Below are 13998 nucleotides of genomic sequence, written 5' to 3' on the forward strand. Positions count from 1 at the left end.
GGTGGTGGTGGCGCCGTCCCGCGCCGGCGTGGACGAGGAGGAGGAGGCCCGCGAGGAGACGCCCGAGGACCGGGAAATCCGCAGGGAGCTGGAGAAGAAAAGGTAGCGGGGTTTGGTGGGGGGGGAGGCACGGCCCGACGGGGCGCCCAGGCCTCTCTCCTCGCCGCTTTGGAACCCCAGGGGCGGCCGGGCCTGGGCCTGGGCCGGGTAGGGTAGGGGGAGTGCTGCTCCACTTCCCTCCGCCTCTTTTGCCAGGGAGATCGACGTCCTCTGGACCTTGAAGTCGGGCGCGTCTACGGAAAGCTCTGCCGATGAGCCGTTTGTGTGCTCTAAGTTTATAGTAGCGATAGGACATAACGCTGCAGGTAGGTGATGCAAACTGCAAAAACAGACTGTCCGAGAGGCTGAAACGCTGTTGTTCTTTGCTGTTGGTGAAATTTGAGAAAGCAGGAGGTTGGACGAAAGTGTGTGTCAGCACGCTCACTTTGCCATAAACTGTTTTAACGTTGGCCTCTGCTATAAGAATGGTCCTTAAGAGCGTCCAGCTCTTCATTTAGGGAGTGGAGTTTTAAGCCTGAGACAGAAAACCAAAGTCAGTCTGTACATGTAAAACACAGTTTTTGTTACAGCTGCTTATTCCTCCTATCACATTGTCATGAAACATATTTTCAGTTGAAGGGTAAAAGCAAAGTATGTTTTGGTTTTGGATTTTACTTGGGACAACCACCCTTTTCCTTTTTCTGACTTTTGTTTGATAGACTCTCCTGGATTGACAGTTGGCAGAAGTTTCCTTCTAAGAGCAAGTTGCTCAGTGCAGTCTAGTGAAATAGAGATCTGCCAAAGATGTAAAATTATGGGTCAGTGAGCTGTAATTTCTTTAATTTCTAATGAATTGAATTATTCCTGTTTTACTTGATCCAGTCAATCCTTTTTTCACATTCGTGGAGTCCCCATCCCTGGAGGTGTTTAAGAAGTAGGGTCGATTTTAGGGCTTAAGGACATGGTGTAGTTGGGAACTGTCAGTGCTAGGTTAACGGTTGGACTGGATGATCTTCAAGGTCCTTTCCAACCTATGTGATTCAGTGATTCTGTAATTCCCCATTTGTCCAAAATGCTCTGTTTTGAGGCTTATGTTTAGGTCACATCTAGATGGCATTTAGATAATATCTAAGTTAACTTTGCTAACTTTTTTCTTTGTTCAGATTTTTCCTTGATATTTTAGATCTATGTTCTGTTTAACAGTATCTTTTGACAGGAATTTGATTTATGAACATTTGATTTAGGGGAAGTCATGCATACTCTTGTGTCTGCTTCTTAGAGACAGTATAATAGTTTTGCCTTGCTGGGTCAGTGATTTTTTTTTTTTTTTTTTGAGAAAACTGTTATATCTGCTATGTCAAGAAGTATTAGAGATTTAATATTTACGTCTTTAGTGTACACTAAAGGAATCAAAGTTGACCATAGTGATATAATTTCTAAGAATACATGCTTTGTTGGGGATCTCTATATGTAGAACTGCTCTTTATCTTTTAGGTCTTGATACAGTGAGGTTACTCACATTCTTGATCTTTGCTGAATTTAGTCAATAAATGTATGTTGATAAAAGTAAATTACTACTTTTTTTTTAAACTTGAGATTGCAAAGAAATAGTGTAATTCAGGTATTTATTTGTAGAACAGATATTTTTATTCTTTGTAAATTAACAGTATTTATTGTTTTTTTGCAGCTTTCCTGTCTTCTTTTATTCTGGATTCTATATGTTGGGAAGTAGTTGGAGTTGTGAAGTTGTGGAATGAGTGGTGTCGAACATCCAACACAACAAATGTCCTCCCGACAGATTCGTTCTGTTTGTTCTACCGATTAATATCAGATCCGACAGTAAGTGACTTATGCTTTAATTCTGCTATATTTTACATTTCTGAGAGAGAGCGCACACTTCATCCACCCCGTACCCTGCCCAGGGCAAACAAACCATTAAGGCTTGCAGTATTGTGGATTATTCTCATAAAAAATCTGAAGGGTCATTATGCTCACTAAAACTATTTGAAGTTCTGACATGTGAAGTTCAGTACTGAGAAGATGCGTGACAGCCTGACTGCTTCACATCAGTTGTGAATGAAAAAATGTTGTTAAAATAGAGTTGAAGAAGCCCAGGAAAGTTGAACAAGTTGTTGACTGTAGTCACATTATCCTTACACATGGCCATGAGCTGTTGTGCACTTCAAACTACTTGCATATGCATCATCTTGTTTTTGTTTTTTTTTAAAGGTTTTGTTGTGCCAGTGTAGTTGCTATGTTGCTGAGGATCAACAGTTCCAGTGGCTTGAAAAGGTAAAACAACCAACTAATTTGAACAATGAAATTTTAGGGGTGGGGATCTGTGTCTAAGTGCCTCTTCCTCTCTGATAGTTTAAACATGACAGCATTGTAAGTTTTTTGCCTGTGGCTTTCTTTTCTTAAATACGAGTGGACAAATTTACTGTCAGCAGATTCTGTGAAATTCCTTTGTAGATGTTGCCAGTTGTATCTGCTGTAACTTACCAACTTTGTGCAGTTATATCTTTTGGAGAGTTTCAATTTTGTTGCTCTTAACTACTTGCCAAACCTTTTTCCTGCTTGGCTTAAATTTTCTATGGCTTATTTCAGCTGCCTTTCAGCTCTGGGAGAATCCTTCCTTAAAAAACAATAACATAACTGCATTTGTATGTATGGCAAAGGATCACCAAACCTGTTGTGAAACTGATGATGGATGGTATCTTTACTAATGGGTGTGTTCTGTTCCTTTCACAAGGAGGAGCTCTGAAGGGAAGTGCCTTCAAAGCAGTATCTGTCCTATTTGTTCATAGACTTAGTATGCTAAGTGCCTTACCCCAGCATCATGCAGGTCCCTCCAGATTGTAATAAGATAAAGTCGGGGTGGGGGGAATATTCTGGCTATTGATTTTCGTTATGGATTTGGGTTCTGATTAGCCACAAGGTGTGGCTTATTTTGTCTAGCTGCCTGTCTGCTAACCTGCTTTCCTTTAAACCTCTGCTGATACGATCAACAAGCAGAGATTTATTACGTTACACTGAAGTTGTGTAGGGCTGTGGCTAGAGATACAGAGAGTGAGATAAAAAGCAGTGTGTCCACTGAGAGCAAGTCTGTAGTCTGAGCTGAGTGATACCTGCTCAGTCTAGTGTGCCAGCTGGCCCAGCCAGCACATGACAAGGATTACTTGTTTGTGAGGGAGAACTGTACAAGCATCTCCGAGTGAGGGAGCCAGAAGGATTATGGGAGGGCACAGAAGAAGGAAAACCAGGGTGACTTCACTGAATGATACAGGGTTTTCAGGCCCAAGTTTGTGAAAAACTATCCTTTTGTGGTTCCTCGGCTTCTGGAGTTTAATTCTTTTTGCTTCACTGTGAAGTTTAGAAACCCTGAAACCTAAAACATTATGGTTTTGTTGTGTTCCACGCATTCTTGCACTTCATTTAAACTGGGATTACAAAAGAAACATGATCATGGTTTTACTGTCTTCCTCATTTCTGTTCTTACAGCTGTTTGTGAGTATGTGTTATTTCAAATGTGGGTGTTCACGAGCAGTAGGAGTGTATGTACAGTGTTACCAAGTCAAATGTTCTTGAGTATTTTTAGACTTAGTGGTTATTGGTATTTCTAAATGTACAGCAGAAACACTGTGCTGGTTGGTAATCTTTTGCTTTAGTGTGAGTTACAGACGTGTTCTTTATGCTTCATAAATTCTGATTCACTGAGCATCTTCACAGTCTCCGTGAGTCAGATTTTTACTTCTGTATGCTTTCTCAGTAAGCAATCACTGGCAAAATGAGAATATACAGCCTAAAGTTTTGCAGTAATGCATACCAGACAGTGTTTCCAACAGATTAAATTGAAGATACGTGTGCTTCTGAAAAGTTACGTATCAGTTTTATATTACAATGGTAACACACTAATGTGAGGGAACAGTCAGCTTCCCTTCTGTGATTGGTACCATATACAGAAACAGATGAGTTTCTGTAATGTTTACCAAATTCCCTGTTTCCTTATTGATCATAAATCTGAAGAGGACAATATAAAGGGAAGGTGCAGGTTTATCATGCTTCTGCTCATTTTGACATACGTTCTATAAAAACAGTGGAACACTGCGCAGCGTGTTTTGTGACACTGCACAGTGTTCCACTGTTTTGTGATGGTATGCAGTGGCTTCAAAAGTATGTTTGTGCAATGTTTTTGAAACTCTTATCTTTGAATTTGAGAAGGACCATGGAAAAATTAAGGATCTCTTTCTCAATTCAACTTGAACATAATTAAATAAAATCTGAGTATTTAAACTTAAGACTCTTTTTAAGTACTGTAGAACATCTAGAGAGCGCACTTTCAATTTTGAATGTCTTGTAGTTTAGCAAGCTGTCATCTTGTCATAAGCAGCCTGATTTTGTTTGGAGTCCTTCTTTGTTCTACTGTCACCATTAGTAAAAATAGTAAGTCTTAATATATTTGCAGGTGAAATGAGACTGGTGAAAACCTAAAGCCTCTCAAGAAAATCAGCAGACTTGCTAAATATGTTAACAGTTCTTTTGGGTTTTTTATCTCCATCCCAAGTGCAATGCATGTGAAATTTCTACCTGAATGTTGTGATTCAAATTCTAGATAGTCCTGCAAACCTGAATTAAACTGTCATTTGCCATCTGCACTGAAATGGAAAATGAATCTTTGTGGTTTTATGCTGTTACTGTGAAAAGATAAATTTTGCTTATGTGTTAACATTTCTATTTCAGGTTTTTGGCCGTATGCGAAGGGAGGACTTGCAAGTAACCATTCTTTCAACGTGTCCTGTAGCTGATTATAAAACTCAGGAATCCACTTTAACACTTCCATCTCCATTTCTGAAAGCCTTGAGGACAAAAGAATTCAAAGAGCAGGTCTGCTGCCCACTGCTGGAACAACCAAACATCGTGCGAGATCTTCCTGCTGCTGGTATTTTGCAATTCCAGTTATTTACAAGTCTGCTGGTGACAACACAGAATTCACTTTGAAAGGCTTCCCATTGCAGTTAGAATTTTTACTTAATAGTGTGAACTGGCTAACAAGTTAGCTTTTTGAAAATTAATTCCTAACAGCTTGACATCTTACATGTTGTCTCATAAAATAGGGACAAATTTCAAAACCACCCCCAAATCCTTTTACCCCTTATGTGTGGGACATAAGTAAGAGCAAATTCTTCGGTATAGCCTTACAAAGCTTGTTGTATATTGGGATTTTAGGACATTTTACTTATGAGCTAAGTATGTTTTATTGAGAGTTCTTTTCATCTGGGCAACCAGACTGAGGTTTATAAAGTCCTTTTTGCATATTACAGGTAAAGTAGGTTTCACAGTGCTGATGATAAATCTTGTGTAAAAGTTAGATTCAGCTTTATTACGTAATGCGATAAAAACTGCAAGGCTTTTCATTATAGAGTACCAAATTAGTGGTATCATCACGAGGAAACTTGTCTGGCAGGAGCTAAAAGTGTGTGATTTTTCTAGAAAAAGTTTATCTTATTCACAGTTTGTTTTGAGTTTTTATGTTTGATTGGTTTTCAGTTGGTTATTTTTATTTTTTTACAGATGCCCATATTAGTTTTGTTTACCAAGATTATAGTTTCCAGTTAAGATACTTGAGAGGAAGAAATAATAACTGCATTTTACTAATTTTTGGTGGCTTATTTTCTAGTGTACCTGGGAAATGAGGGATGGCTGGTCTAGCATTCAGGATTCCAAGTAGACAATTATAAACTTCCATACTTTTGAAGTTCTGGCCAGAAAAAAAATGTGATTCTATACACAGAACTGAGATTTCCTTCTCTGCTGAATGTAACACACATTTTCTTCTGACTTGTATTTAGTTTTGAGTTATTGTCAAGTATGGCAGATTCCTGCAGTGTTGTATCAGTGTTACACTGATATTATCAAACTGGACACGGTTACAATTGAAGCATTCAAGCCTCTGCTTTCTTCTACAACCCTGAAGAGTTTAGTCAAGGTAAAATTCCATATTTAAAAATTAATAGGAGGTTTGGTCTATTTTTGTCTGTCTTTCATCTCTTGCATTCTGATGTTTATGTGCCCCTATGAGGATTTCACCTGAAAAGGCAGAAAAATACAGACTTTAATGACAGGACAGTGATTTCTGGTACAATACCTGCTGTAACATCTGTAAGTTGCTTAGAAATAATAAATCTACAGCTTCCCTCAAAACTTCATTTTGACGTTTCAGGCTCTTGGGGTGGTATTAGTGTATCAGGGTGTGATTTCTTTTGGTTGTTTAAGCTGCAGTTTCCTTTGGAGGTGTCTCGTGTTAAAACCTTTTAAGTTTGGTTGTTTGGGGTTTTTTTACATTCATATGCAAGATGGCTCTATATCTGCCTGTCATGTGCCATACATGAAGGCTTGTTAAGAAATTTATTTTGACCTATAACTTCTTTCTGGAATTAAAAGACAGAATTTCTAAAGATGATTCTTAGCTGTTTGATTAGTGCCACACTGTTGTGAAATCATGACATTATAGATACTAAGGTGAATGTTTTGCTTCTTTCTGAAACGTTTTTAATTGAAGTGTAGTTGGTTCAAAACACTCCTCAGTTTTGCCAATTGAACTTAAATTTAAATGGCAGAAGAGGTTTGTGTGTATTGAAGTATTTATTTCAGCTTTAAATGTCGAAATCGCGATTTAGTTTTCATTACAGCTTACGCTGGTCTGCTAAATAAGTGTAACAGACTACTCTGTAGATGTTTAAACTGGTGGAAAACAACAGCAACTATGCAAGCTCTTCCTCTCATATACAAGCAAGGAAGAATGAAGTTAACAAATCCCATTTTGTGGTTGAACTGCAAATTCATTTGGAGCCCTTAGCAGGTCTCTGAACCTGAGCTTTGCTCACAGTTAACACTTTAATCAAACTGATACTTAGAGTGATAAAAATTGGAGTAGAGGACAGTGAAGCTTTTTTGGTTTGTTTTGTAACCAGCAGTGTAGCTAATGCTGATAATCTCTTCCTTTTCCTAGGATGTATCTGAAAGCACAAAGATTTTGAAGAAGTTACTGACAACCAACGAGACTCACAATAATATCTATATCTAAAAAGGACATTTTTGACGCAGACTGCACTTTTGTAAACTCTGGTTTCTTCTGTAAAGGACATTTTGGAATTGTAGTTGTTTCCTTAAAAGTGGAATAAACTCCAGTAGATTTTTACTTCTGCACTCATTTTTGTTACTTTCAAATTCATCACTACAGACACATGTATTTCTTCTGCATGGCTTGGGAGACTGTCCTCTGGAGTGATTTTAGGAAAGATATCTTGAGTATGAAAAGCAACTTCTTTTTCTCCTCCTGAAGGGATTGTTTTATCTAATGTATCCTTTTTGTATGCAAAAGAGGAAACACAGTTAAGGAATTCTGTCTGTATCTTATGAGAACACCTATTTTTTACTTCATTTTGAGACAAATGTTTTTCTAATACTCGATCCTCTTTAACGATGTGTCTGTGTTCTCTGCACCTTTTTACATACAGATACACAATTTGTGTGTGTGTGTGTATGAATGATACATATATATGTATGTGTGCACATTTTTTAATATATGTGTTGATCCAAAATATATTAAGTAAAGTATGGTAACTAGTTTTGAAAGACTTACTGGTGGAAAATAAGCTTGTTTCACAGGTTAGTAGGAAGCAAGAATGTGGAGCTGTTTTGAACTGCATGGAGGGGCTGTGACTTGTATTCACTGAGTAGATCATCACAGGATGCTGCTGCCTGCACATCTGGCAGGAAGAGAGAGGTGCCCACATTCAGGTGCTGCAGCTCCCATTTGCAGTGCCTGGCCGAGAGCTCATCTTTGTGGCAGTTTCAGCTTCATACCTTCAGCAGGAGCTGTAGAGGCACAGGAGCATTCCCTGCTGTCAGATCTCTGACACTGGTGGGAACCTCTCCCAGTGAAATAGGGGTGCTAGGCTCACAAGCTGCTTCAGATGGATTTGCCAGGTCAAGCTGATTTAATCTATTCACTTTAAAACTCCAAATTGCTGGCAACAGTAGGAATGGTACAAGACCTCTTATGCAGAGTATGTGATTTTTAGGGAAAAGTTCAAGTATTAAAGTGTCTCAAAAAATGACCTGAAAATCGGTAACAATTTCAGCAGTATATTTAAAATATTCTTGTATATAACCTCTGTTTAATTTAACATTTTGTATAAGAATGGTGTTAAAGATAGTGTTTTGTTTGCTACCAGGTAATTTGCTGGTGGTGTCACTGCACAAAGATGTTTAAAGTGCCCGTAGCTTATCCTTTTGGAACAAAAGGTTAGCAGCTTCAAAATTCTCCACCAGGTTTAACTTTGACTTGCGCTGGATGCCGGGTGGACATTTTTGAACAGTGTATTCCTTTCACAGAACTGTCATCCCTTCAGGTTTGAAAGTGATTGGCTTAGTCAACATTCACTGAAGCAAGTAGCCCCTGGCTTCAGCAGGCCCACTACAACTTCTGGTTTTGGAAGTTAACTGTACAAGTACATTGCAGTTTCAACGGTAGTAGAATATTCTTGATGTGGATATCAAGTTGCATATCAGTTAAGACATTGATTTAAATTGCTTTAAGGAGTACTGTATTTTGGAACAAACTCTGAAGCATGAAGTGCAGGACATGGTACCTTCTGGGCTTTTTGTCTGTTTCTCTGCAGCATTTCAATTAAAACCTGTTTGTGTGATGTGAGCTGAGAATTCTGTTTCTCTGAAAAACCTGCACATTGGCTACACCATTTTCTTGCATACTGAACATGTTTGATTCATAATAAAGTATATAACAAGAAATATGTAATAATAAATATGCAGGCTCTTACGGGAACTGTAAACAAGCTTCTAGTATTGGTTTTATCTCCCATGCAGTTTCCTACCTGGGTTTATGATGAAGTGTGAGAATACTCTTAAACACCTTGAATAGAAGTGGCAAACAAAACGCTAGCAACTTGAAAGATTAAATTAGAAAGACTGAAAGCTGATGCATTGGCAGATTGCTCCAAAGGCTAATTATTCTTGCTTCAAAGGGCGTGGTGGCTGCGTAGCTGGAAATGTTTAGATAGGATGGTGGTGTTTTTCTGATGGATACTGTTGAGCTATTAGTTTCACCCCGTGCATTCAGGTATATTTCTGTGATCCACATTACAGATGAGGTCAAGCTTTGTGCAGTAGTAGCTCTCTGGTATGAAACTGTATAGGTCAGGGCATGGGCACACTGTATAGTAAGACGACTAGTGTTAGCTAGGTTGTGGTGTATAAATTTGAAATGTCAACCTCTTCCAGTACATAGTAAGTACTATAGGGCAGTGAAAGAAGGAATTCTAATTTAAAATTGCTTCTATCTTTTTTCCATAATTTGATAAATGAAGTAGCTCATATTCCTCTCCTTAAAATAAATAGTTCTGGAAGCATCGGAAATAATGGTGTCTGAGTATCTCATAAGATGTGAGTGTTGGCTGAAGATTTTTTCATATTTGAACATTGCTAAGTTGCTTGTTTTCTTTATCTTCTATGCTCTCCAGTATCTAGTAGGAGCCTGCAATAAGGTTTTCTTTGTTTCTAACATCTGCTGTTTTTTTAATACGTGTAGGAGTGTATAAACTTAAAACTCTTGTCAAATGTAGCAGATGGCTTCAAAAGCTTTGGGGAAAGAAGTACATACTTGCCTGCATGTCTGAAATGTGATTGTATAAGACTTGTTAAGGTATTGGGCTAAATGCATATAATGAAACCAGATCGAATAAACTATTAGGCAAAGAGATTTATTTTTTTCAGTTTTCAAATCATCTAAGCCACTTGCTACCCATTTTTTTTCAGATAACACCAAGCTGTCTTCCATTGAAGAATGTTGCCTTCCAAACCAAGGACACAATCTCTTATCAAGTCTAATCTACTTTATCATGCTGCAGAATGTATGTGGTAGGCAGACATGTTCTCTATTTCCTTGAAGGCTCTGACTCAAAGATAACATGCCTGACCCCATCTTAATGAGCTCTTTAGTGAGGCTCCTTAGATTTTGCCTTCTAACATGTTGGTGTCAGTGCAGTTCAGGTCACAGGTATATGAATACAGGACTGTACAGACATCGTTCGAAGGTGATGTCCAAGCCAGGAAATCTGGGGTTTACTTGAATTCATTACAAAACCTCCACATTTGAATGCACAAACCAGCAATATACCTGCTGTTCTGCTTTCATTTTCCCTGTGATCACATAGAACGCAGTGATTCTTCAGTAATAAAATTCTTGCAGTCTTTTGAAAATCCATCATGAAAACATTATGCCCTGCTCTGCTTTTTGAGCACTTCTCTATCCCATTATGTTCCTTCTGTATTTGACATGACATAACTCCTTCCTGTACAGTTTCTCCTTGCTGTGTGCCATCAGTAGAAACACTGGTACCATGCACAAAAGCATGAACCCGAATGTTCCTGTTGGAGCCCAAGCCTTTTGTGGCCCTAAAGCAGTTGGAGCTCACATCTGAAGGTTGCTTTCGGTGACTGCCTGCTTCCTGTCCAGTAATGTGCTCCCTGAACCTTGTTCATCTACCTCTGTGTTCCTCATGTATGTGGAGGAAAGTTAAAGGTTGAATAGCAGGTTATAGTCTCAAATTTTTTACTTTCAAATAATTCTATAACTAAATGTTTAAATGTTCTTTGTATGGTGTGTTATGTACTTGCCTGGGTAATTGCTTTGAAGCAGAAAATGTTTTGTAGGAATAGTGATGTACCTTCAAAGGGCAGTTTCTTAAGAATCTACTAAACAGACCATGTGTTCTTCCCTTGTGTTGTAATCAGAGGATTACAGTGTGCTTTCATACGCTAAAACCATTATACTTCTTATGTTCAGGATTGATATTTGAATTCTTCTGTTAGATCTGATTTGGACTTTGATCTCTTTTCATGGTGTACTGAAATGAAAGCCATCTTTTCTCCATCAGCTCTGTAGACTTTAAAGCCAATCTGCTGCTTCAGAGAGAGTTAACAAAAGGGGGAATGGCCAAAATAGTCACAATCACTAAAAGCTGCAATTTGATTACTGAACAGATGAATGGTGAATGTACAGCCTGGCTTAAAAATAATAAAACTTGTTGGTAGAAAGGTTGTAGCTGGAAGGTTGTATGAGAACAGAGGCACCCAGTATGGAAAGGTAAGAGCACAGTAGTACTGTGCACAACCTTAGCACTGACCATCCTATAAAATTCAGGTTTGAGATGGTTGTGAAATAAAAGTAGTTTTTAAGGTGGGTTAGTTTATTCCCTTTTGGCCTGAGTAACATTCTCACAGGTCACAAAGAATGCCTTTGTGCTGCTCCGTTTAACTTGCTTCCAAATTGGATTGAAAAACATATTTTTTGCACAGAATAATAAGCACAGTGAGCTTAAACCCTGGAGGACACTTTCAAGAAACCCTGCGGATGGTGTCAGAAACAAGCAGTTCTTTTGTTCATTACTTAGAAAGTGCTGGTGCAATACTCTTCAACATGAAGTCAGAATGTCAAGTTGTTGGGTTTTTTTTTCCAAGCAGTAGAAAGCAAGCACATTTGAGATAACCTTTTAGTGCCAAGTGTGAGGTAATGCTCTGCAATAGTGGGTTCCACAGCACCTGCCATTATAGTTTTTACTTTATGCTCTTCCGCTTCTCTGTGAGCTCTCTGAGAGTGTATGTGAGGAATATTTAATTTTAATAACAATTGAAACCTATTCGATATTATAAAACAAAATATAGTTAAATCTGTGGAATTTTTATAAATAGCCTTGTACCCAGGTGTTGTGGTAAGCACATTTTCCATCTTTATGAATGTGAACTTGGTCTCCTGTAAGGCTTGTTGCAGAGATCTTATGAGTAAAACCAAGTATGAATCCCCACAGTTCCCATCTTGACTCCCTGTCTGGCAAGTAAAGAAATTCTGGATTGTGCTGGTTTGTCTAGCATAATTTTCAGTGAAGATTTTGTTGACTCTGACTGTGGATGCTCTTGTTTGGTGTCCTAGTGGACAATGATCCTATTGTTTGCTTTTCTGAGCATCCCAATACAAAGGTGACTGAGAGGTCAGATAATCAAAATTGTGATCTGGTTTGTTCTGTGGTGCTCATTTGTGGTGACACTGCTTTCTAAGGCTCATGTGAATTTTAGTTTTTCTGTGACTTTTTCAATTAATTTAATTGTCTTTTTAAAAAAATCTGGATGGAAATATTTCCCCAAGTCAGTGCTGGAGATCAGATTCTGTATCAGCTCAGTTCTGTTATGTTTTTTGATTCTGTTCTGACTCAGGCTCAGCTGTGTCTGATGTTATTCTATCTAAAGCAGTAAGAGTCCTGTACTTGATATGGTTACCCTGAATATGCTCCAAAATAAAACATTTGTGAATGGGATGGCTTACAGCAGGTGGGCTGCAGCATGAGGCTCCCCCTTCACTGAGTATGATCCCAGCTCCACTTCACATGTGTGCTGTTCCCTTTCCTGATTGTGGATTGTGGCTTCGCAGGGATCACCTGGAAGCACAAAGACATACACTGTCTCTTAGGAACTAAAAGGGCAGATGTGTTACCTGAGATCTCAGACCCAAGGAGCTCGGGTGGTGCTGTAGGGTGCTTCTTGAGATAATGGCATCCACTTCTACACCATGAGACAGAGTGAGGTGAGCACAGCAATTCTTCTCCCTTGCAGCAGCATAGCTAGTGCTTCCCCCACCAAAGAGGGTGCAAAAGTTCCTGTGCTAAAAACCACTTTCTGTGGTCTTCAGAGCAGCCCGGTAAAACCACAGGCAGCAGAAGTGGGTTTTCATGTTGAACATGCTGGTGTGAATCATTTACTTCCTTCCAGCTGGGACCCAAACTCCCCAGCCATGTCCCCAGAGCTCTGCACTATGTCAGTGCAACAGGCAAGAGGTTCCTGTTCATTCATTAAGGAGCAATTCACTCAAAATAGGAATAAATACTGAGTCTTACCCGGTAAAGGTAAGTAGGGCTCTTTAATACCACATTTATTTAGCTTTCATTTATTTAGCTTTCTTGGTATTTTATGAACAATAAAAGAGAATCAAAAGCAGTTGTTTGTATGCCTGAGTTTTCACTCTGCATTGCACTTAGATGTTAACATTCAGATCAGTTGGTAAAGGTCTTGACTTAATCAGTATGGGGTAGAGAAAGTAATGCTGTAGTTAATGCTCATGGAAATGGTCACTTGTCTGAAAGGAAAGTAGCTTGCCTTAACTTTTTACAAAATCACCTCTACCTAGGGGGTGCTGCTAAGTGTTCCTGCAGGGCAGCCCTCTGCCACAGCTGCGGTGCTGCATAGCAAGTCTGTAATGTTTTGAAAGTGCCCTTTAATGTTTGAACTGCCAGCAAGCCGGCCTTGTCTTTTCTAGTGTTGACATGTGGCTTCCAGACTTTAAAATCCAATACATGTGATGAAAATGCATGCGTGTTGAATTTAAACCATATTTTAATAATTTGGCCACCTGTACAATATCCTAATAATCTTAAAATAGAGAACTTGAGATCCTCTGTAAAATTATTTGTAGCAGATGTTAAATCTTTGGTGTATTCTACGCATTTACACACTGAGGGACAGATATTAAACATTACCCTTACAAAAATAACCCAAAACATATTTATTTCAAAGAATTAGAATGCAGGAAGTGGATGCAGGAAGCTTTATCCATTGTTGTGGTTTGTTTTAAAGGTGTGCTCAAAATGAGATGAAAAAAAGTTTGTCATTACTGCAGTTGGACAGAATTGAGTGTTTAAAAGATAAAAAGCCTTTTAATATTTTGTTTCAGCAACATTCTCAACTGTTAGTTTTCTAGCCCTATTCTGTTTGTTGGGTGGTTTTTTTTTTAGTACACTACAACTCTCTCTGACCTTAAAGACATAATAATGGGGCACTAAATCCTAAGTGTCAAACACATTCTCTGATGATTGAAAAATTACTGTTTTG

At 38.6% G+C, this 13998-nt stretch overlaps 1 protein-coding gene across 1 annotated transcript; it reads left to right on the forward strand.

The window, feature by feature from the left end:
* Position 1: 1 nt before the first annotated feature.
* PSMG1 (proteasome assembly chaperone 1) lies at positions 2–11160 on the forward strand (the record flags this gene model as incomplete). Its single annotated transcript, XM_026846516.1, has 7 exons — positions 2–102; positions 256–365; positions 1727–1878; positions 2269–2331; positions 4780–4978; positions 5889–6025; positions 7049–11160. Coding segments are annotated over 7 exons (837 nt in total), but the record flags the coding sequence as incomplete, so codon positions are not given.
* Between the last annotated feature and the right edge of the window lie 2838 nt (positions 11161–13998).

Source organism: Athene cunicularia (assembly GCF_003259725.1).
Source record: "Athene cunicularia isolate RWA chromosome 1 unlocalized genomic scaffold, athCun1 chr1_part1, whole genome shotgun sequence".
In the NCBI taxonomy this organism is placed as follows: domain Eukaryota; kingdom Metazoa; phylum Chordata; class Aves; order Strigiformes; family Strigidae; genus Athene; species Athene cunicularia.